The following is a 26,131-nucleotide window of genomic DNA, read 5'->3' on the forward strand; positions in this document are numbered from 1 at the left end:
TAAAAAAGATCTTTGGCCCAATAAGAATGGACTATGGCACCTACAGAATTCGATTGAACTCTGAACTGAACGGTCTAACTCAGAACGAGACAGCTATACGTTTTATTAAAGCGCAGCGCATACGATGGCTAGGTCATGTGATCCGTATGCCTGCTGACTGTACCGTGAAGAACGCCTTGACAGGAAAGCTAATGAGCGTGAAGGCCAAAGGCAGACCGAGGAACCGTTGGATAGACGCAGTGGAACACGATGTTAAGAAGTTGAGAATACGTAACTACGAAGCAACAGCTCAAGATAGACCGTTTTGGAGGAGCATTTTAAAGGAAGCTTATAACGCTGTGAAAGAAGAAGAAGAATGGCAGTAGAGCAGCTGATTTGTTTTTCCCGATTTATTTCGCCTTCAAATTGTAATTTTTTGTTTAAATTACTCTTAACTGTGGACAGTCAAGCAGCAATAAAAGCAATAAGCTCATATTGTATTAACTCCAAAAATACTCAACGGTGCAGGGAGACCATAAAAAGTCTAGCCGCTATCAGAAGGCTGCGCATCTATTGGGTAGCTGATCACAAAGGTATTATGGGGAACGAAATATTAGATGAGATAGCAAAAAGTGCTGTTAGACTACCATTTCAACAAGAGAACGACATACCAAAATCGCTAAATACTATAAACAACGAAAAGGACGGCTACATGAAAAAGGGAGTAGAAGCTGGGTGGACTAATCTGACCACATGCAAAACAGCAAAAGTTATATGTAGAACTAACGACAATAAATTGACTCAATTCGTGCTTACGCTCTCGCGAAAGGACTGCAGAACTATCATAAGTATGGTGACAGGTCATAATCTATTGGCTTCACATGCATACAAGATAGGGATTGTTAACACGGACAAATGCAGTAAATGCAGAGAGGATCAAGAAGGTGCTCAATCATCTGAAACTGTGGCAAAAAGAAAGAAACGATGTCAATTTTGTCCTTCGAAAACTTCGAATACTGAAAAACACGTAATAAAAGTTTAATCTACAATGGGACATTTTTTTGGAAAAATTACAAAATGGCGGTTTTTTGAAAAACAAGGTATGTTTTTCGGGTGGAAATCAGACTGTGGCATGGAAAGTTAGGGCCGAAAAGAAACGAAAGTAGCTTACAGAATCACAAGCCTACAGAATAATAATCAGTTTAACTTTTTCGTTTCAGATGTCCCGAAGAGCCAAAATTCTGTTGACAAGCCAACTATCTTTGTTTTAAGACGCTTTCGTCAAAAAAAAAAAAAATTGTTTTTGTAAACTAAAGGGTGGTTAAATTTCAAGGGCCGATGTTGAATGTGAACCACAAGTTTGGGCAAATCCGAGTCTGTAGTCATGCTCGTACACCTCCTACTGCAGAAAATATTGCTGCTGTTTGCGATAGTGTGGTTGAAGGGCCGTCCACCTCAACTCGTCGTCGTGCCCAACAACTGCACCTCTCACGGTTGTCGTTGATGAACATTATCCATAAAGACTTGCATTTACACGCGTACAAGGTGCAATTGACTCAAGAACTAAAGCCTCTTGACCATTTCAAGCGTCGTCAATGGTCAGAATGGTGGCAGGAAATGGCAACAGTGAATGACCAATTTTCGAAGAAAATCATCTTCAGTGATGTGGCACATTTTCACCTCAGTGGATTCGTCAATAAGCAGAATTGCCGCATTTGTGCGAATGATAATCCAAGAGTGATTGCCGAAAAACCAATGCACCCACAAAGAGTGACTGTTTGGTGCGGTTTATGGGTCGGCGGCATCATTGGGCCGCATTTTTTCCAAAATGAGGCCGGTCAGGCAGTTACTGTGAATAGTGTTTGCTTTCGTGAGATGATAACAAACTTTTATGGCCCGAATTGGAAGATATGGATGTGGACGATATGTGGTTTCAACAGGACGGTGCCACTTGTCACACAGCTAACGGAACAATAGCTCTTTTGCGTGAAAAATTTGATGACCGAATAATCTCACGTCGCAGCGATGTCAATTGGCCGTCAAAATTATGTGATTTCACACCGTTGGACTTCTTTCTTTGAGGTTATTTGAAAGAAAAGGTGTACGTCGATGAGCGCACAACAATTCAAGAGCGAAAGGATGAGATAATTCGGCACATTAATGGCATAGAACCTCAATTATGCCTCAGCGTCATCGAAAATTTGGACCATCGGATGGAGGTGTGCCGCGGCGGCTATTTGGCCTAAAAAAAATTGTATTTTTTTTTCAAAATCAACACCGGCCCTTGAAACTTAACCACTCTTTATTTGTATTCAAAACGATCGAAGTTTATTTTCTTAAACAAATAATTCCTAAAAAATATCTATAAAAAATGAGTGTTTGTCCAGACTTTAAACGATAAATACCTCTGTTGCATTCAAAATAAATTTGTTTTCATTCATATGCCCTAGATTTAGGTGATGTGTCTGTTGGACACTACTAGCCAGCCAGGCACGTTTCAAAAGCTTTTTGCATAGTTTAGGGTTAGCCCAACCTTACTAACCTCAACTTTTTTTTACAAATCTTCGCACCTTTAAGGCGGTATTCTGGTCTAGACGCCTTAATTTAAGGTATTTTTAAAACTAAGATAAAAGAAAATGAGAAACAGTTTTACTATCCATTTTTTGTGGTTTTTTAGTAATATTAGAAAAGTATAAAAAAATTAATAAAAAGCAAAAATTCGTTGAATTACAGGCCGGAGGAGTGGGGGCTGCATAAAAAACGGTGCTCCATGGTTGACATGATTCCAAACCTTGTACTGATCTAAAACAAACAAATTAAAAAAATTCTTCATAAGTAAAGATGTCGCTATTGGATTACGCCAAATCAAAGAAAAAAAATTCACAAAATGGCATCAACTTGAAAAAAAAAAAATTTTTTTTCCCTATTTTTTTTACTGAAATTAAAAAAAATGCTGCAATCTTAACCTTTTCAAAATCCGAGGCTGGCGCGATAGACAGATGATTAATAAAAACAAATTCTTATCAAACTGCAAAGCGATCGATCAAGTAGAACTGGAGATATCATGACGACCATCTCAAGAAAAGTAATTTTGAGAAAATCGCGCTTGAAGTTTGAGCAACAATTCCAATAGAATAACTTAGATCAAAATATTTACTACTTCAGATATATATATTATAGAAGTATAAAGTATATATATATATGTATTGAATAAATAAAGGTTGTGTGGGATACAAAAGATTTTCTGGAAAGAACGAGTCGTTCATTTGCGATTCGCTACACTCGGCCGGCTTAGACGCCACGTCACAAAATCCGCTGTATCTCCGAAAATAATTCGAATTTTGAAAAATTCGTTGAAGGGCATATTTTTGAAGGTCTAAACTTTGAAAATACGCAAAAAAAATCGATTTTTTCAAATTTCTATACCAGAAAACCCCTTAACACTTTCTTCGTAGTTCTCTCCCACTACTCTACTAGAATTACGTCACACCAAAGTCCACTTGAATCTGCGTCATCTTGAATTCATTCATTCTTGTCTACCAATATGAATACGTGACAACCTTGACTATTGTCAAGAGTTCTGTATGAGAATATTCGATCTCGTACTCGAGCTTTGCATTTAGCGCTAGCCTCCGGTACTCACCAAGTGCTCGTCACGATTTTCATAGTAATTGAACCACAGTGCATACCAACGTCGGAATGCTGGTGTTCACTCTGGTCAGTTGTTGCTTTTTTTTATTGTTTTTTTATTAACATTGGGAGTTTGCTTCACGCACACATACATACATAGCGTCTCACGGTTTCCACTCATTTCCCCCTGTTACACAGCAAAGTTAACGATCATCACTTCAGAAGCAATGAGTGAGCGAGTGAGTGAGTGTATGCATCTATGACGTATCAAATTTCACGACAAGGCCAAGATATCAGAGTAGCAACAACAAACACTATAAACGTTAAGATAAGAGCAGCAGCAACAGCAGCAGCAGCGGCAGCAACAGCAACAGCGAGCACAAAAAGAGTAGCAACAAAATTACACACCTCGACTGCGAAGTTTTAGAATGGGGAGCAAAGCGGTTTTGCCATTTGTGGCTTTTTAATAGCACACAGACTGGCCGGCAGGAAAGCTGACGCAGTCATAGAAGCGCGCTGAATTGAGTAAATATAAATGCAAGAAAACGTATTGTAATTAAAAAGTTTGAGCCAAAACAACAATTGAGTCAAATTTCTATGTATGCCACAAATGCCACTCTGGGCAAATATGAACGAAAATATCTTGGCGGCAGCGCGACAATTGCGATTTACGCGTCGAACGGTTGAGATAGACGTATTTAAAAACGCGCGCGCTTTAACTTTGGGTGCCAACAACAAAGGCAACACACATAAACGCACGAAAACTCAAACAACGACCATACAAAAAACAGTTAAGAAATTCCAACAGAAAGCAAAGGGAAACAATAAATAATATATTAAGTGAGAGAAAAAACAAAAAAAAAAAAAAACAACAGAAAAAAACAGATAAAACAAGATCGTTAGTAGTGGAGAAACGTGCGATCGGTGAAGTCAACTTTTTGAAATTTTGTTGGTGACAGTGCGTACGTAGGCGCAGTGAGGTGCAAATGTTTTTGGCTGACCAATGAATAAGTGAAATCAAAAGACGCATTTAATGCAAACATTTTAGTAGTGTTTTAAAATTTTATTATTAGTTACAATTTGGTTTATTTTTAATATTTGTAAGTGAAAAAGTGTTCGCGAAAAAAAAATGGTAGAAACAGCAAAAACAACCACATTTACGCGAACCACCACATCAGTGCCAGCTCAGGCTCCAGTTGCAGCTCCAGCTGCGGCAGCATCAGCGACCGCGCCCGTCATCACAGCATCCGTGACATCAACAACAACAACGCCAACAAATGCGCGACGCAATGACGAGACTGCGCGTGCCATCTACAATCTGAAGGTGATCGTTTGCCTTTTACTACTGCCGTTGATCCTGTTTGCCGTGTTTCTGAAACATCTGCTGGATTACCTGTTTGCGCTGGGCGTGAAGGAGAAGGATGTGCGCGGGAAAGTAGCAGTGGTGAGTTTGGTGGTAGCAAATAAAGTTGATAAATGCACAAAGCACGAAGCAGTGCAACTTTGAGGGGAAATCACACTTGAATGTTGCCAAAGTGCAAAAAGGTATAAAAAAAAGAAATCCCATAATTTAATTAAGCAAACGAGCAGGTGAAGAAACAAATGCCTATTATTGGCAAATTATTAAATGAGTAACGAAAACACTTCTCTTTGTTTCTATAACTCATTCCGACATCAAAAAGATAACGAGCTGCGGGTATTCCTGTTGTGTAGTGGAAGAGGAATGGTGGGTTGCGGCGAATATCAATTTGCGACTGACTTTCGAATATGAAAAAAAAGTATTAAAAAAAAAACAGCTTTCTAAAGTGGTTTATATCAGCAAATCTTTGTGTTGTGGCAGCATAAAAATTCCCTACACCTGTACGGTTGCTCAAAAATGGTTCTCATTAAAATTAACCTCCATTTTCTAGGGCATAGGAACATAGAGGGAAATGAAATTGTTGATGAACTTGCCAGGAAGGGCACTGAATTGGCCTCAGAAACCTCCTACCCGGTCATCGGCATCCTCCTGCCAGTTGTTAAAGGGGAACTGCACAAATAATTTCTCAGGAAAGCGCCGAAAAGATGAAGCTCCATGTCTTCATGTGCTATTTCGAAAACCTTTTGGCCCCAATACGATATATGAAGGACTCCGAAAGTCCTTTGGACTCCTCACCATTCAATTTCCAAACTCGGAGCTGTGTTAACTGGTCACTGGACGATGGGCACACACGCGAAAAAGCTAGGGTTACCTCTTAACCCCCTAAATCCCATCAATCTTCTCCATTATATCAACAGCTCTGGTTGGCTGTAGATATTTGCCTATTGGAGGTCTCATAATGGTAGCAAAACGGCGCTTCAGTGCTACTTGAGGAGTGCCAGACTGGCACTTCAAACATTTCACCTTCCTGCCTACCTAACTGCTATTTGGCGACCATTATAAAATTTTACTTCCAACACTTTTGACGGGTAATAACCAATTTAACCTCATTAGAACTCGCTTATTTTTTATCTGATTTTCAAAAAAAAAAAAAATTGTCATTATTAGGAGTTCTATATTTCGTTCTTATGCTCTTTTGAGCTCCGAAGTCGTTTTCATATGGTTGGATCAGTTTCTAGAGTTCTACACTCTAAGATATCCTTTTTTCTCAAGTTCATTAAAAGTTTGCTTTTAAACTGTTTTGCTAAATTCATAAGCAAAAACGGTTAAAATCGGTCCTACGGCTCCGCGGGGGAGCAAAGAGCCGCGGCAAGGTTCCTCCATTTCTCTCTGTCATGCGCCAACTCCCTTATTTCGCTCAAGGTTTTGTTGGTTTTGAATACGCCAGCTAACAGATTCCTCCTCCAGGTCAGTAGTCTTGGTCTGCCTCTACGGCGACTGCTTTGAGGTTTCCAGTCGATTGCTTTGTGGATGGTCTCTTGTTGACACGTGCCCGAGTTAGCCCCATGTCCTTTCCTGGATTTTCAGGCGCATTGGTGTCTGGCTTCGTCAGGACAGTGTTTGAGATCGTATCGGGGCAGAAGATACTTAATATTTTGAGGAGACGGTGAAAACCTGCAGCGTTTGGAGGCCAGGTCTCGCAACTGTACATAAGAGGGGATAAAAAATAACCAGGCTAAAATAAAATAAAAAAAAACAATTTCGTCGGTTTCTAAGAGATAAAAAAAACTGATTGTGTCGAAATCCACTCACATAAATACGAGGTTGGACATTTTTACCCTTGTTTTTCTTTTGTATATCTACCGACCCAGTCTAGAGGCACTCTGGGACCATGAAGTGCCGAGATGGCAGTTAGCTCGGTATGGCCATTCAGTGCCATTTTGGAAAGCTACTCCCATCAATTCCATCACGGTCCACTGCATGCCGGTGCTAGTCTAAACAATATATTTAGCACAGTAGAGAGTCACATCTACGTTACTGAACCGACACGGACTTTATATCCGTCGAAGGATAGCCACTTCGCAAGCATTCCCCGTACATGTATTGGGTACAACCAGAACAAAACCAACAACAATCCCATTAAATTTTACGAATCTAGGCGACTTTGAACTAGAAAATGGATTTGGCGCGGGAGTTTACTCAGAACAAATATATGTACGGTTGCTAGACAACATCTTTTAAGTACGAGAAGCTTTTGACTACTGACTAACAAAAAAAGTCACATTTCCTTAAACGGCAGAGTAGTTCTAAAAGGTCAGAACCCAGCGCTATGCACAGGAATATACCAACGCACCAGAACAACGTACCAATAAGATTACTTCCGTTCCAGAACTCCGTTCGCTAACTCTAAGAAATTAAATAGAAGATAGAATCAACTTTGTAGCTGCAATATATCCAGTCTTATGTGGCAGGAATGGAACGTTAAAAGTTCATGGATTTTGTATTCCTTAGAAGAAGTTTTTACTCATAGCTACGAAAAAAAGTGACATCAAAATTGAAAAAAAGGGCTCGAGACTTCCCCATTAGTTGCTTTACAAGCAACAGAAATGGATAAGAATCAGGCAGGTTGCACGATTTAGTAAATGATAAAACCTTTTTATGAGCGATTGAGAATATTTTGGTCATCTCTTGCGGCGGTGGTGACAATTGTTCATCAATAACGTGCTAGTACACCTTACAAGACCCAATAGGCCTTCATCGAATGATGCCTCAAAGAGAACTCAAGCCTGGACATTGCTCAAATTCAGTCGGATTTGTGCAGCGGAAACATTTCAAAGTGGATCTCCTGCATTCGTATCTCCTTATGGAGGTGCGGTGGGCATTGGAGTAGTGCTATAATCCATACATACATTTACAAAGGCATACTCTTTTAAGTCACAAATGCTGGACCCTTCAAATAAAGACATAAATAATTTCGTTGATACCACTTTTTCTTCTTTCTTGGCACAGTAACCGCATAAGTGGCCGTCGTAGCCGATTGGGGGTAGATGCGTGCCTACCATTCGAAAGCGCCCAGTTCGATGCTCAGAGCATGAAAAATCAAATGATACAAACATGTTTTTTCTAAAAGCGGGCACCCCTTGGCAAACCTCCGAGTGTATTTCTGCCATGAAAAAGCGCCTCATAAAAAACCATCTGCCTTTCGTCTTAAAACTGCAGATCTCTCCATAAGCACTCTATAAAGGGTGTAACCGCCTAAGCGATTTTAGCCGAGTTCAGATTTATTGGACCTCGACCTCATGGTCTTTTGTGAACCATCAACAAAGCATGCGAACCGACATCAATTTAAAAATCCAAGTGCTTCTCCATTTCCAAGGCAGGGGAGGCTTTCCTCTTCCTATGCTACTATCCCCGGGCATCGTATGTAATACTTGCAAAGTCGCTAATGCTCCGATATGAACTAGCTAACGGAACCGTAGATACTTCATTCGCTTCACTACGTCGCATGTTTACGTACAGCTCAAAAAGCTCAGCGTTGCATTGCCTACGATATTTGTCGTCGTCAAAGCGTAAAATCCGAGAGAGGACTTTACTGTTCGATTGTCTATGTACGCAGTCCAAAGTAGTACTTGTTGGCAAGAGAGCTTTTCCGTTGGATTTGAATGCTGACGTTACTAACGTTATTGGTACCTGTTGTAGACAAAGTCCATTATTTTTTCCAAATTTATTGCTGCCAACAGTGACGGTGTTGTTAGGCGGCGAATGCGCTGGCTTTTTTTGTAATGACAGAAAATACTTCGGCTTGCTTCGCTCACCTCCAGACCCACTCGTCTCACTCATTTAGATTGGAAAAGGCAGCACTAACAGCGTATTTATGAGCCGATGTTTGCAATTCAAATTTGAAAAAGTCGAGCCAAGAAGCACCGAGAGATTTGGTAACTCCTAAAACACTCCGGAAAAAGCCCATAGTATTTAAAGTTCTGAGAAATATAAGGGTAGATAATCAAGAAGGAAAGGAGAGAAGTGACAGAGAGAAAGTGATAGGATAGAATAGAGGCAGAGACAGAGATGGCTAGTCCAGTGAGAATTTTCCAGATTCTTTGGTAAATCTGAATATATTCTCCAGTTTGAGAGAACGAATTCTTATGAAATTGGAACCCAAAGTTCATAGGTTTGATTTAGCAAATGCGGGACACTGACACAGAAAATACTCAGTGCTATTCGCCTCCTCTAAGCAAGGCAGGCAAATCGGGTCCTCAATGAATGCAATGGTGGTCATATGCCTGATCAGCCAATACATTGAGTCCTGTAATAATACCGACCATCAATCGGACGTCGTTTCTTCCCAGTCTTAGAAGAAAGTTTTCTGTTCGGGCTTGAGACCAAATATTTTTCTGTTCTGCAGCTTTCGAGATCGGACCATCGCTCTTTATATAAATTGCATACGTAATCGCTACTCCAATTCATGATTCCTAGATAACTGATTCCGATTATTGGCTGTGGTCTCTGTGGGGTAACCGTTGATCCAGAGTTGGCCAATTCATCCGCAATTTAATTCTCTTGAACGCCGGAGTGTCTTGCTACCCATACAAGTACAAGCTTATTCCGTCTTCCAACAGAATTAAGCTTCTTCTTACATTCTTGATTAATCTTTGGGGTTTGCTTTGCGTTCTTCAGAGCCTTTAGTGCAGCCTGACTGCCACTAAAAACTCGAATCTGTTTTCCGCACCATCTCCTCTAAATAATCCATTCTGCTACTTAATAATCCATTCTGATACTTATTACAATCGCTTAAGCACCATCCGGTTCCAGAACCTATTTCATTCTTGAACCTATCGGTAAAGGAAATACCCATCACACCTCTTTGAATGCACTCTGGATTACGCCATTTGACATCAAATTTTCTTCCAAATGAAACTATGGATATAAGATCGTGCTGCTCAGATAGCTTCTTTAGGATTTGTCTGTGCCCCGAAGTTCCGTCTTCGTGTCAGAAACCGTATTTATGGAGTCCATACATATCTTTTATTGCTTCAAGCAAATCAAACATTGCATTTAGAGTACTCGTATCGTCGGAGGTTATACTCATGGCACCCGTAATGCATAAACACACTTTTTTGCAGCCTGTTTAGTTCCCGAAGTGTGGACTTAACCATATAAAAATGTTTTTGATGGCACCCTCTTTTTAATGAGTTAGTGCGTTGGAAGTTACATCCCTAGCTGACTTTCAGTGAAAGCTTGGTGGCATTCGGTTCAGTGGAAGCGAAGTCATTGCGTCTAAAGTGTCAGTATGTTTGTGTAATCGGCGCAAAAATGAGTTTCGAATAAAGATCGGTAAATCGTTTACCGAATCACTTGAATTAATGGAAAAGTTTATGGCGATGATTGTCTATGTTGTGCCAGAGCTCATGGGTGGCTTACACGATTCAGAGATGGTTGTGAGGCCATAAATGACGATGAACATACGGGCCGCCAAAAATCAGTAATTATCGAAAGCTCCATCGAAATTGGCAGTAAATTGATCAAAAATGAACCGAAAACATTGTTGAAATTCATGAAATCGGAGTTGAATATCTCCAAAACATCGATTTATCGCATTTTAACTGATCATTTGGGCCTACGAAAGGTCTGTGCACGTCTCGTTCCGCACAAGTAAACTGAGGACCAAAAATTGCTTAAAATTCAACATTCGAAAGACCTCATTAAAGAGGCGAGAGAAGACGACAACTTCCTTTACAACATCGTAACTGGTGATGAAACGTAGTGTTTCCAGCATGAACCTGAAACTAAGCGTTAAAGAGCCGAATGGAAGACCCCAGACGAACAACCACGCATAAAATCGCGTTTGGAGAAGTCAAAAATCAAGTCGATGCTCATTTGTTTTTACGAGTCCAAGGGAATTGTCCATAATTAGTTCATGCCAATGGGCTAAGCCGTCAATGCAATTTTCCATCCTGGTATTATTGCATCGCATTTGTCGAATCCGAATGCACCTTCTCATCGATCCATTCTTGTGACTGATTTTTTGACTAGAAATCGCCTTTTGACTATCAATCACTCACCGTATTCGCCTGATATGGCTCCCAGTGACTTCTACCTGTTCGGAAATTTACAATTGGCCATGAAAGCAAAACGTTTTGCTTCCGTAGAGACCATCCAAAAGGCTTGTACCGACATCCTGAAGAACATCTCGGATTCCGGTCAATGACCTGAAACACTCCTTAGAAAAGCTGTTAGATCGCGCCAAACAGTGTATCGAGGACTTTGCGTGGGAGGTGACTATTTGGAATAAATAAACTCGAAATTATCAGAACAAAGGTCCTGTCGTTTCTATTTTAGCTCAGTCTGGTTTATTTTGGACTTCACCTTGAATAAGTACAGCCCATAGCTTATTTTATTCCATTCTCATTCGCACTTAGAGGAAACTCCCGTCCTATAATTTCGCAAACAATTTGAATTTCGAAGTTATTAGTTGATTAAAATATTATTGAAAGTACAAAAAGTACAAAAAAAAATAACAACAAAGAAACCAATAGAATTTTTGTAAAAACTCAATTTGATGTAATCGCTTAAGTAAGAAAATTCTAAGTGGAATTAATGCATTCAAATTTTAAAAGCTCTCAAAAACGAAGAGGCATTGTTCACACTTTTCTTATTAGCGCATTTATTATCTCGTATTTTATTAAATGTTCAACTGCGATAACGTCATCGGACTCATCGAATTTACTTAACGCATCGATGCGCCTGTTGCCAACAGCTGCAAGCAGCCGCCCAGGTAGCTTCGCTCACCGCTCCCACAGTCACCTAAATAATAAGCCGTCGTAACGGTTTGATAAACAATATTTCTAATAAAAACACATCTAGGCACACACGCAGACTTTTACATATGCAAGTAAATATTTGCATACAACGAAACTCAAGTTTTCCGCCGATACAGCAATTTATTACCTGCTACGAATGCCTGCCTGTGCATATTTGCTCTCATCTAAGTAAGCAAATTTTAGGAAAATCAATTATAGTCGTGTGTAATATATCTATTAGCATGTCGTATGCATGGTCATGACTTTGAAAAGCAACATCCCAATATACGCATAAGAATTGCGAAGCGCTTCACCAAAAGTTTATTTGAGTTCGAAGTGGCTGGGGTGTGGCCTGGCGAGTTTAGCAGCGTAGTGCGACAACAAAAGTGAAAACATTTATTTATTCATTTGTTTACTGTATACAAACTTTTGTTTCTATTCATTTAGTAGAACAAAAAAAAAAAAACACAACAACAACAAAAAAAGTGAAACTACACACACGCCAGTAGTCAGTTATTGTTTATTTTCATAATTAGTTTGGTAACTCTACCGGGTAAACTGATTCAAGTCGCGGCTGTGTTACTTTGAGACGAATTTTGTTTTTTGTTTTCATATAAAATATGCAACTAGTGTTTATATTTGAAATAACTTTAATTAACAGTAAATATATTTGTTTTAAACAAAGTATTTAGTAGGAAAACGTAAATAAGTAAAACGACAGACAGGTTTTTATGGATGTACACTAAGCCGGGTCGATTTGTGCGGAGGCAAAAAAATCGCCCATTGCTCTGTGAAAATCATATTCTAGGGACCAAAATAAGAAACTTTGCCGAAGGAACCATACCTCTAAAACGAATTCTGATATCCCCCAATTTGGGTCGAACTTTTTAGCTTTCACCCAAAGAGAGGCCTGCAGGCTGAAGTTCAGTGAGAATTGGTACGGCTCCTATCCGGCATTGGACAACAGCAGAGAATGAATGGACTTCGATCCAATGATTCATGCCATCAGGAGTCGTACTTGAAAAGAAATAGAGTGTGGTGCTGCCAGAGGCTCAGGCTCAATTGAGGGCAAACTCTGAGAATGAGCCCAGCAAACACTAATTTCGCATTTTCACGGATGGCTCCAGCGGCGAGCACGTTTCCGGCACTGATGTCTACGTGGAATTCAATGGGACCAAATTACATTTTGCTCTTGGAATGCACGCATCTGTGTTTCAAGCGGATCTGTATGCTGTTCAAGAAGCAATCAACTTTGTTGAGGAAAACAGATTGAGATGCAGATCTGTATGTGTCTGTGCGACAGCCAAGCTGCGCTCATGGTCTCCAGACAGCCCTCCAACCAATTCAAGGGTAGTTGAGTCTTGTAAATCCTGGCTGAACTATGTCGGTAGACATAATATCTTGATGCTAATATGGTTGCCGGAACACATGGGTATCTTGCGAGGAACGAGACCTCTGACTCTTTAGCTGGGATGGGCACTGAGGCCAACTTCTTTGGCCCAGAGTCCGTTCTGCTACTTCCTTTTGCAGCCACCTTCCTTGCAGCCTTTGTATCAAAGCCACGATTAGCAAATGGGTCACTTCAACCCACAAGCGAGTTTGGCAAGCGGAGAGAGGCTGCTGAGAGACAAAACTGATGTTACCTGTCATGCCCGAACGACTTTCGATGATCCTCCTGTCATTAAGCAGAAGGCACTGTAGGAAGTTGGTGGGACTGATGACGGGACACTTTCTACGGGCAAAACACATAGAAAAGGTAGGCATCTCAGATTCAGTGTACTCTGTCCAGCATGTGGAGAGGAGAATGAGACGGCGAACCACTTCCTGTGCGTCTGCCCCGCCTTCGCTCGAATCAGGCTTGAGGTCGTCTTTGGCACTGAAGTGTTAGAAGCGACCATCTTGGCTTTCTGCTGTCTATTTAGATTTCTTCGTAGATTTAAAGAAAACTAAAAAGGGAATCCGAGTGCAGTATGATGGGTCACGCGGTCATAAACAGCACTTTTTGTACCGAATCGTCACGAGAGATGAAAAATAGTGCCTATACACCAATATCAAGCAAAGAAAGGAGTAGGTGGCTCCCGGAGATATGCCAAGGCAGGGAGTGAAGCCGGATCTTCTACCTAAGAAGATCATTATATGTGTTTGGTGGGACTGGGTCTGGCATGGTGCACTGGGAAGTGCGCGAAAAGAATACCACGTTCAACAAGGAGCTCTACATTGCCCAGCTACACCAGGTAAACTATGCTATTCGATTGAAAATACCTGATCGACATGGTCAATCTATACTACTTCACGACAACGCCAGACCCCATGTTGTACAAATCGTCACTCCAAGAGCTCGGCTGGGAGGTTCTTCAGCAACTGTTGAATTCTCCGGACCTTGCACCGATAAATTACCATATTTTTTGATCTATGTCAATCTATATGAAGGGCGTTATCTCCGACATCAAAGAGGTCCTTAAAAACTGGCTCAACAACTTCTTTGGCACCAGACCAGGCGATTTTTGGCGGATAAATAAATCATTTCCATACGCGGAAAATAACTTTTTAGGACACTATGCCAAGAAGAACGCAGCTATCTACCAAGGAGCGCGCTAGCTTATAATGAATCGGGTGTCTCAGTTCGCTAAATAGCGCTAAAAGTAAATCGAAATAAAAAAACTGTCCACAATTTTTTGAAAAATGGAAAAAATTAAAAGAACTGGTTACAAGCCTAAGACTGACGACAGTTGTAAAGGGGAGAGTTTTCATCCGAGGCTTTGTTCGTGTTTTCATTTAGGGGGAGATTTTTACGTGGCGGCCCAGAAACCGAGGCTCTCATCATGCCCGTCCTAACGCATGGCGCAGAAGCGTGGACGATGGCAATATCCGATCAGGGGTCCATTGGAGTGTTTCAGAGAAAGATTCTGCGGAAGATTTTTGGATCTTTGCGCGTTGGTGACGGCGAGTATCGTAGGCAATGGATTAATTAGCTGTATGAGCTTTACGACGACGTAGACATAGCGCAGCGAATACAGATCCAGCGACTACGCTGGCTGGGTCATGTCGTCCGAATGGAAATAAACGCTCCGACTCTGAAACTATTCGGTGCGGTACCAGCTGGTGGTAGTAGAGGAAGAGGAAGGCCTGCTCTGCGTTGGAAAGATCAGGTGGAGAAAGACTTGGCTTCATTTGGTATGTCCAACTGGCGCCGGTTAGTACGAGAAAGGAACTACTGGCACGCTTTGTTAAAATCGGCCAAAATCGAGTAAGTGGCTATCGCGATCAAGAAGAAGAAGAGCAAGACCTCAATTTGTTTTATTTCGCATAAGATAAACGCAGAGAATTACGTAGAAGTTTTGCACAATATTTTATTGAATTTTGGCGAAGAATGTCACGGTGAGCCTTGGACGTATCAACACGACAATGCTTGAAACCCCAGCGTACAAAAGAGTGTTTCGCGTCGAGAAATATTCCTGTGCTGAAGTGGCCCGCTGTCTAGACCTAAGTCCAATGAACAATCTCTGGGGCATTCTTAGCAGGCGAGTTTATAAAGGGGGACGCCAGTTTAGTAGCCTTTTGTACTTTGAAAAAGCTATTCAAGAGGAATCGACAAAAATTGTCCTTAGTGTCCTTCAGGCACTCGTAAATTCGATGCCACGAGGACTAGTATCGGATACAATAAATGACGGAGGATATGCAAGCTGTTAAGAATTATTTTATGAAGTTTTTCTAAGATTAAATTTAATATTAGTTTTGCCCCAAATAACTAATTCCTTTGACGCCTATGAAAAAAAATTAAAATTTTAAAGTAAAATCTATTAAAATGTTTTATTCTTCTGTTTGTTATCTTCCCTTATGTCGAAAGGTGAAAAGAGTTAACCTCTGACTATTTTATTATAAAAAAATTGCTATGTTATTCAGCGTCTTCAGTGTCACTATTTCGCTTAGTGTAGCCTTAATTGTTTGGCTTTGTAAACAAAACAGCGTTCAAGGTCGGTCCCGGCAAGCGAAAACTACCTGAGGAATGCTACTCTCCGAGCATGCTAATTTATGCATATTTTATTTTTTCAATATTATTTTGTGCATCGTTTTATAGTGCGCTTTGGCAAGCGTGCGTCGTGATGCTAATTTTTTCATGCATAAACAGCAACAGAAACTTGTTTTTACCAACACACCTCCCCAGCCACCACAGCTGCTCCACTATATATACCAAAGGTATCAAATTCAATTCACAGCGCGAATCTCCAGCTTATTCTCAAAATATTTATTAACCATTAAGCAGTAAAAGCGTAGAAGGCGTCCGGCGAGCAAATCCAGTTGGTGACGTTTCTGCCGCACTCACTCACTCGCTCAAGCCGGTGGTTGTCCAGCAGTTCGTGCCCTTGATTTTAACTCTGTGTATTGATCTGTGGATAATGCAAACATACGTACAGAATATATAGAAGTGTGCATACGTGCGTATGTATGTAGACATACCCAGTAGGAAATGCTAGTCAGCAAAAGTGAAAAGATAACTGGATTTATTTTCGGCCGATTTCGATATGTTCGATTGCTGCCTTTGGCCACACTTTGAGTTAAGCCCGAATGGATTAGGTTTGAGGAGTTAATTTTGAATGCAATTGGAAGAATGAATCAAATATTTCAGAGTTAGATTTCTGACTTTGACTTTTATTATGAAGAAGACGGATGTTTATTTCTTTACATACATACAAGGTGAAGTCCAAGATAAACAAGACTGGCGCCTTAAAATGTGGTTTTGATGACGCCATCTTTTTAATGAGTTAGTGCGTTGGAACTTGCATCCCTAGTTGACTTCCAGTGAAAGCTTGGTAGCATTCGGTTTAGTGGAAGTGAAGTTATTGCGTCTCAAGTGTTAGTATGTTTGTGTCATCGGCACAAAAATGAGTTTCGAACAAAGAGCTAATATCAAATTTTGTTTTACCTAAAATCGGTAAAATGTTAACCGAAACATTGGAATTGATGAAAAAAGTTTCTGGCGATGATTGTCTATGTCGTGCCAGAGTTCATGAGTGGTTTAGACGCTTCAGAGATGGTTGTGAGGACATAAATGACAATGAACATACGGGCCGTTCAAAATCAGCAATTAACGAAAGCTCCACCGAAATGGTTCGTAAATTTATCAAAAATGAACCGAAATCATCGTTGAAATTCATGGAATCAGAGTTGAATATCTCTAAAACATCGATTTATCCCATTTTAACTGATCATTTTGGCTTACGAAAGGCCTGTGCACGTTTCATTTCCCACAAGTTTACTGAGGACCAAAAATTACTCAGAATTCAATATTCGAAAGACCTCATTAATGAGGCGAGAAAAGACGAGAACTTCCTTTACAACATCGTAACTGGTGATGAAACGTAGTGTTTCCAGCATGAACCTGAAACTAAGTGTCAAAGTGCCGAATGAAAAGCCCCAGATGAGCCACCACCTAAAAAATCACGTGTGGAGAAGTCAAAAATCAAGTCGATGCTCATTTGTTTTTACGATTTCAAGGGAATTGTCCGCAAGGAATTCGTGCGTTTGTTGCATCACATTCGTCGAATTCGCCCTGAATACCGAATACTGCGAAGGAGGAATCTGACGTTTATTGCATGAAAATGCACGAATGCTCATCGATCCACTCTTGTGACTGATTTTTTGACTAGAAATCGCATTTTAACCATCTATCACTCTCCGTATTCGCCTGATATGGCTTCCTGTGACTTCTACCTATTTGGAAAATTGCATTTGGCCATGAAAGGAAAACGTTTTGCATCCGTAGATACCATCCAAAAGGCTTGTACCGACGTCCTGAGGGACATTCCGGATTCCGGTCAATGACCTGAAACACTCTTTAGAAAAGCTTTTAGATCATGCAAAACAGTGCATCGAGGCCAGAGGGGATTATTTTAAGTAAATGAACTCGAAGTTATCAGAACAAAGCTCCTATCGTTGCTATTTTAGCTCAGTCTTGTTTATTTTGGACTTTACCTTGTATATAACTATAATTCGGGGGTACACCCTTTCTGGGTGTTTGGCCGAGCTTCTCCTCCTATTTATGGTGTGCGTCTTGTTGTTCTTACAGGGTCCTGCAGTTTCAAGCCGAATGGGAAATATTTTTATGAGGAGCTTTTTCATGGTAGAAATACACTCGGAGGTTTGCCATTGCCTGCCGCGGGGCGACCGCTATTAGAAAAATGTTTTTCTTAATTTTGGTGTTTCGCCGAGATTCGAACCTACGTTCTCTCTGTGAATTCCGAATGGTGGTCACGCACCAACCCTTTCCGCTATGGCGGCCGCCTACGTGCTTTAGTTCACAATGAATTTTATGTAATTCTAATGCGCTAAAAGAAAAACTGTGTTTAGAAGGGATAACAATAGAAATAAATATAAAAAAATAATTATACATTATTTATTAGTACTTAAGCTTAAAAATATTTATGGTAAATTTTCTTTAAAAAAATTAGTATATATAAAATCGCGTGACCCAAAGTACAATGAAAAAAAGTTGCTAGACGGCCTGCATCATTTCTCCTTGAAATGTTGATGGGTCTGTAAAAAGTAAAAAAATTCTTGTGAAATAAAGTTGTAGTTATAGTCTGTGGAGGCGTATTTTTGAATTTCGAAAAATCTTACAATTTACGGCATTTTAAAAAAAGTATGCGTTTTACGTCATAAATGTCACATTTTAATTATGTTTATAAATTTTTTAATAAAAATTTCAAAAATCAAATCTATAGAGGAAACACTTTCGAATATTAAAAAAAACGCATAAAAAATATTGAAAACTGCATGAGTTATCATGCAGACCGTACCGGAAAAAGTAGTTTCGAGAAAAACGAGTTTAGAGTTTGAGGTACAGGAGCGCACGAACCGCTTTCTACCTAGTAAATGTGATGTATGTAGAAGTTATAATACTGGGAATTTCCAAATGAAAATTTCACAGTATGTTCTTAAGATACTATACAGTGCGCTCGGGAAAACGTCAACTAATTAAAACCACGAGTGTTGACGTTTAACAAATTGTTGACGTTTATGAATGTAGAAACTTTTAATAAAAAAACATATTGATAGTGTGCTTTAAACGTTTTTATTGACTATAAACTTAAACTAAACATAAACAAATACAAAAAAAGAACAAAAAAGGCTTTCAGCCTAACTAAAACTAAAGGAACGCATTTCAAAAGAGATCACATTTCATATACATACTTATGCATCTAAAAAAAATCGGTTATTTTTTTCTGTTGTTTTTTCCTTTCCAATACTTGGAGGAGAGCTTTCTCTCGTAAACGTCTTAATACATTTAGGCCATTTTGCTCAACATTCTCGCATTGAGCCCAATCCAAAGCCCGGTTAAATATTTCGACAGCTTCGTTTGGTTTTATTGTCTTTTTTAAAAGAAAATCTGTTACCTAAAATTAGAAAATCTTAGTTATTAAAAGCGATATTTTTCTGTAGCAGAACAAATATTAACCTGTGGCACAAAGGATTTGTGAAACCAATCGTAGAAAATAGCTGATGTCATCCATGAGGACTTGGAACTCTTGTACTCAGTTGGGCAGTTAAAATTTTTGAAAATGCGTGGATTTTTTGCCTTCCCAATCACCAACAATTTAAGCTTATGATTTCCGGAAGCATTAGCACAACATAAAAAAGTAACGCGTTGTTTTTCTGTCTTTACGCCCGGAACAGTTTTTTCGGCACTTGATACGTAAGACTTTTCTGACAAAATTTTCCAAAATAAGCCAGACTCATCAGCATTGTACAATTGATCATGGCAAAGACCCATTTCTTCAATTTTTTGTTTAAGTTTGATTTTAAATGGTTCGACCAGCAAAGGCTGTGAAGATAGCTTTTCTCCGGTTATTTTAAGCAGGCGAACTCCATATCTTTTTTTAAAACCTTGCAACCATCCATCACTTGCGTTAAAAGAACATTCCTTTTCTTTTATTTTTAGATGAATCTCTTTAGCCTTTTGTTTGAGCGCTAATGCATTAACCGGATAATGATTTTCTCTCTGCTTTACAAACCATTGATACAGGCGCTTTTCCATTTTCGGCAACTCTGATGCTCTTAATGTCTTTCTTTTTCCCGGGCCGGAAAGCGTATTATTGACACAGTCCAAAAATTTTTTTTTTTTCATTTTTATCTTGCTAATTGTTGATTTTGAGATACCATATATTACCAAAATATTTGCCTTTTCTTGTAATTTAAGCACTTTCGGTTGTTTTGAACACATTTTGGTAATGTGGCACTTACGAGAACGAAAAATCAACTGAACATAAAAAAGACAACACATTGAGATGGCATTTTTTTTCTATTCTACATACATAAATATGTACATATGTACTTAAATATAAGGGGAATACCCGAATTCTGAACTAATTTCATGAAATAAATGTGTGTGTGTGTGATCAAAACTGTGTATTTTAACTGTTGCTTAATTCAAAATTTTGATTTATTTAAAGTTGACGTTTTAGAGTAGACAATGTAAAAAATTAAGGGTTGACGTTTTGGGATGTTGACGTAAACTAGTGTTGACGTTTTCCCGAGTGCACTGTACTTTTGAAATATCGAAAAAAATCGATTTTTGAATATTCTGGACGCATGTGACCCCTTAAGTTGAAATCTTCCAAATCGGCTATGCCTTACCTTTTTATATTTTTTCCTTCGTTCATCTGCTAATAAAAAATATGAAAAGTTTTACAATTTGATCAGTTAATTAATTAATTTATTTATATTTATTTATTTATTGTAAGTCTATTATTATAAGAACCTTACGAGTTCCTATTTTTTATGGCGCCATATGTCAATCATATTTCACACTTGTGAACTAGACAACTGCAGTATCCACAAAAACAAGAAATGGAGCGCCTAAAGGGCAACATAAAAATTCCACCACTCAAAATTGTTTTTTTTATTCATTAAAAAAGTTATTCAAAAACCAAATGGGATGATTAATTTTACGCATTTAATTTGGTGTTAACTAACAGTAAATATTTTGATCGGAAAAAAGTAGTATAGGTGACTTTAAAATTGTTTTAAAAAATAGTTTTATAAATAATTTTGGAACTTATTCTGTACTTTTATGGGACATACGCGTAAACAAGTCATAGTTTACAATCTATTGGCCTCTCGCCGGTTTTCTGTTTGGCTTTAAAATTTGTATGCCTGCATATCTTAAAAGCTGCGATGATTTAAGCTGATTTGATTTGTATGCCGCGTTCAATTAGCATGATGATTCGCGTTGTAGATGCGCACATTTTGTCAATTTGATTACTCGAATTGTCTTTGATAGGTATTTGTTTTTTTACAAAAATACAATACTTCCTATAGATACACAAAAGCTTTGAGTTATGCGCACTTAACTAAAGGGCTGTGCTCATTTACTGCTTGTATGTATTAGAAATATGTATATAGATACATACTTATATATAAAACACATACGTACATAGGTATGTACACATAGGCATTCACACTCACATACATAAATACATCCATTTAAGCCCAATTATTTACGATTATTTTTATTGCTTCAGGAATTTTGCGTCGATTTTCGGCAAGACGTGCTCAAATGTCTCATTTATTTAAAATGCTAATGTTTTAATTTCATTTTGCGTTCGACTGGTTTCATTTCTAATTTACTGCATGCACATACATATGTAAATATTGTTTTTATGTCAGCTTGACTCATAAGTTTTTAGCGTCTAATGATTCTGTCAAAATATTCAACACATTTTTTTTGTTCCGAAATCTATATTTACATTTTTTTAATAATAAATTTAAAACTCATACTTGTTTTAGCTTCAGTGGCTCAATAAAGAACTCGGTCACCCAAGTGATATGGTTTTAAATCAAAAAATATTGGGTTGGTAATTGCGGATTTCATTCATAGATGGCTTCAGTTGAGTTTTTTAGGCTTGCAGACATAGTACAAATGTAAAACAGCTTTGTTATTTGATAGTTGCCAATTCACCTGTCAATCAGTAAAAAAAATTTATTGATCGGTTGCGTAGTTTTCGATTGGCGTTCGTTGAAAAATGGAAAATCAAAAAGAACTTTTCGTAATATTTTGCGTTTTTATTTCCGCAAAAGGAAAACCGCATCGCAAGCTCATAAAAAATTATGCGTCAAATTTCGTTCTGGTAATTTTTCACTCAAAGATGAAAAACGCTCTGGCCGTCCAGTTGAAGTTGATGACGCCCTAATCAAAGCAAAACTCGATACATGGGCTCCTCACGAACTGAAAGAAACGCATTGACAGCTGCGATTTGCTAAAGAAACGTAATGAAAAAGATCCTTTTTTAAAACGACTGATAACTGGCGGTGAGAAATGGGTTGTTTACAATAATATCAAGCAGAAAAGATCGTGGAGCAGGCCAGGTGAAGCAAAGGAATTGTCTACTTTGAACTCTTACCACCCAACCGAACGATCAATTCTGATGTCTACATTGAACAACTAACGAAATGAAACAATGCAGTTGAAGAAAAGCGGCCCCAATTGACAAATCGAAAAAGTATTGCATTCCACCATGACAATGCAAGGCCACACACATCTTTGGACACTCGGCAAAAATTACTGAAGCTTGGTTGGGATGTTTTGCCACATCCACCATATAGTCCTGACTTTGCACCCCCTTTTGTTTCGACCTTTACAAAACTCCTTGAATGGTAAAAATTTCAATAATGATGATGGTGCCAAATCGTATCTGATTCAGTTTTCTGCTAATAAAAACCAGAAATTTTATGAACGTGTCAAGTTTTATGACGCTGCCTGAGAGATGGCAAAATGTCATTGATTAAATGGGCAATATATATACAGGGTGAACGATATGAAGTGTTACCAACTTCACACTGCTTGTATCTGTAAAACAGCTCATGACATCAACGCCAAAATTGTTCTAATGACAGTTCAATATATTGTTTATAATTGTTGAATTTTTTTTTCTGTGATGGAATTCAGACAAAATAGTGTGATTGCGTTATATTTGGCTGGAAAATCAAAACCAGCCATTGTTCGTGAGCTCAGTCACCTCAAAGTGGATAAAATGTTTGTGTATCGCACTATAAAACGTTGCAGTGATACTGGGAGCATGGCAAAACGCTATGGAGGTGGACCAAAAAAAAACCGCAACAACGCTAGAACTGGTTCGGAAAGTGAAGGCTCGGCTTGAACGAAATCCACGTCGAAGTGGAAGAAAAATGGCCAAAGAACTGAAAATATCGCAAGACAACATTCGACGCATATTGAAAAATGAGCTCAAGGTCAAGGCTTAGAAGTTCCAAAAAGCACACGATCTTTCACCCCAGCAAAAAAAAGTTCGGTGCGAAAGAGCAAAGGAGTTGTTGCGCTTGCACGAACGTGGCGAGTTTCCTAACATTGTGTTTTCTGATGAAAAAAATTTCCCAATTGAGCAGTACATAAATACGATCGTGTTTACTTCACCGAACGCTCATACGAGAATTTGAGCCTACGTATGACCACTCGAAGTAATGGTTTGGGTCGCAGTGACGGCTGATGGACGCTCTCCAATCGTTATCGTTTTTATCGAGCCTGGTGTCAAAGTGAATGCGACTTATTATCGGGAAAATGTTTTAGAAACTGCTTTAGAGCAGTCGACACGCAAACATTTCGGTCGTAGACCATGGACGTTCCAACAGGATTCGGCACCGTCTCATAAAGCTCGTGTGAACCAAGAATGGTTAAAAAATCATGTTCCACACTTCATTTCGTCCACACAATGGCTTTCGAATTCGCCAGACGCAAATCCGATGGACTATTCCATCTGGTCCATTTTGGGTGAGCAAGGTGAGGACTAAAAAATATGCCAGTATGGACGCGCTGAAAAAAGCGTTTATACAAGAATGGGCCAAAATACCTCAAGATGACATTCGTGCAGCATGCAACTCATTGTTTGACCGTTTGAAGGCTATAGTCAAGGCAAAAGGTGGTCATATCCAACTAAAGTGAATATATGTTGAAATTGTAATCATTTTTGAACAATTTTGTCTTTGAAGTCAATAAAAACTAATTTCACACAAAAAAGTTATGGTGTTTTGAATCGTTCACCCTGTATATATGTACATGTGTATTTACTTATATACTTATGCATATGTCAGTATGACTCATAAGTTTTTAGCGTCTAATAATTCTGTCATAACACACAACGCTTTGTTTTTCCTTCCGAAATCTAAATTTGCATTTATTTTAATAATAAATTTAAAACTCATACTTTTGTTTAACTGCAGTGGGTCAATAAACAACTCGGACACCCAAGTGATATGGTTTTAAATAAAAAAAATATATAGTGACGGACATAAGTATAGGCACAATACAGAACAATGGAATAAAAATCAAGTTTTTCAAATCAACAATAACAAAAACTGTTTATTCCAAGTTACGCATATTTATACATTTTGGTTTAAAAATAAAGTTTTAATTTTTGAAAATTCACAGTGCTTAAACCATAAATTAAAAGTAAAAGTACAGCAATATTTGCTGGACAAAAGTATAGGCACAGTTTTTTTATATGTTTAAAATTTAAAAATACCCTTAAAAGTTAGTTCTTCGTTGGAAGGTCTTTTTGTTTTAATACGGCTTACAATCTATTCAGCATTGAGTGCACTAATTTTTTCGTAAATTCTTCGTCCAATATTAAGCCATTCTTCTTTTAATGCTGCTTTCAATGCTAATTCGAAATTTGGCTTTTCACGACATTAGCCAGAAGCTGACGGCGATTTGGTTTTGGTCCTCGTACGTTTCATATCAGCCTCGACAGCGCCGTCGTGGTGGTGGATGCTTTTTTGTTGGCGTACACGAAGTGTGCTTTGAAAGACAGCCTTTTGTCTATCATTATTCCCAAGTATTTGATTGCGGGAGTGGTCGTTATGTCAAAGTCTCCGATTCTAAAAGAGATCTCTTCTGGCTTTTTTCTGCTGGATATAAGGATTGCTTCGGTCTTTTGCTGCGCTAGGTCTAGCTTATTTTGGGCTAGCCAAGAATGCACGCTGAAAACCGCATGGATCGCATTGTTGCGGATATCGTCAAGATTTTAGCCGTTATCACAACGGCAATGTCGTCGGCAAAGCAATTATCTTGGTTCTTTCTGGAATCCTGACACGGAGAACACCGTCGTACATTATATTCCACAGCAATGGCCCGAGAACCGATCCCTGTGGAGCGCCACTTGTTATTTAAACTTTTTTTCGTCCCTTTGATGTACTCTACCATAGAATTCGGCCATCGAAGTAACTGCGCAATATTCTCCTCAGGTACATGGATGCCCCAATTCGCTCTAGGCCATCTAAGGTTTTCGCCCAGTTTGCAGAGTTGAATGCATTTCTAATGTTTAGGGTGATAATCAGGCAGTACTCTTTGGAGCCATTTAGCCAGCGGGTGCCGCTGATTGCTTCCGTTGCAAGCTGGTTTGCTGAAGATACTGCACCTATCGTTGGCTTCCCCTTTCTAAATCCGAATTGATTTTCGGACAGGCCTCTCTTTCATCTGACTTCCGTGTCTAGTCGATCGGATAAAATTCGTTCGAGCACCGTACCCGCAGAGTCGGTTAGACATATTGGTCTGTAGCTCGACAGCTCCTCCGCTGATTTACCTGATTTTGGAAGCAAAATTAAATTTTGGCGTTTCCAAATTGACGGGAAGGTGCCCTCCGAAAGGCAACTATTGAATAAGTTGTTAAACACTTTGATTAGTTGTCCGATTGCTAGCTTCAAGCATTTATTTGGCACTCCATCCGGTCCACGGGCTTTTGAGTCTGCTAAACTGCTTGTAGCCCTTATTATTTCATCCTCTGTAATGAAGTCGAATTCGGTTAACTTGGTGTTGATGATTGGGGATACCAAACGTTTATGTTTTGGAAATAGCGTATCCACGATTTTAGCCATGAAAGAAGGGCACATAGGCGCTGCAGATTTGCTGCTCTTAAGCTTTTTGGCTACTATGCTGTATGCGGAGTCCCAAGGGTTTCTTTCGGCATCATCGCAAAGTTCCAAAAAGCTGTTTGGCTTACTCTCTTTAATAGCGTTTTTAAAAGCTTTTCTTGCTGCTTCAAAATTATTTACCATACTTTACACTCCCTCTAGACCTTTGGAATTTCCTTCTTGCCTTTAGGCATTCCTTACGAAGCATGGACATTTTCTCATTCCACCAGTAAACAGCACTTTGCGATTTATATGCAGTTTTTCTTTTCATCGATGCATCACAAGCCGCTGTAATACTCTTCATTACGCATTTAGCCATGTTGTTGGCGGAACCCGAACAGGAAGCGTTTTGTAGCATTATTTTAAAAACTTCAGTATCAAGTACTTATGATGATCTTCCAATCAGATGGCTGCCGAGTGGAGACTGAATGTTTGTTGCTAG

General features: G+C 39.1%; 1 protein-coding gene across 1 annotated transcript in view; it reads left to right on the forward strand.

Annotated features, from left to right (window-relative positions):
- The first annotated feature begins 4,073 nt into the window (after nt 1–4,073).
- LOC128855848 (short-chain dehydrogenase/reductase family 16C member 6) overlaps nt 4,074–26,131 on the forward strand; it is a 40,500-nt gene continuing 18,442 nt past the window's right edge. The window contains exon 1 of the mRNA XM_054091055.1: nt 4,074–5,053. Coding sequence (XP_053947030.1) covers nt 4,739–5,053 — 315 coding nt within the window. The 5' untranslated portion in view covers nt 4,074–4,738. The remainder of the gene's footprint in view (nt 5,054–26,131) is intronic.

Source organism: Anastrepha ludens, chromosome 2 (assembly GCF_028408465.1).
Source record: "Anastrepha ludens isolate Willacy chromosome 2, idAnaLude1.1, whole genome shotgun sequence".
NCBI classification, from domain to species: domain Eukaryota; kingdom Metazoa; phylum Arthropoda; class Insecta; order Diptera; family Tephritidae; genus Anastrepha; species Anastrepha ludens.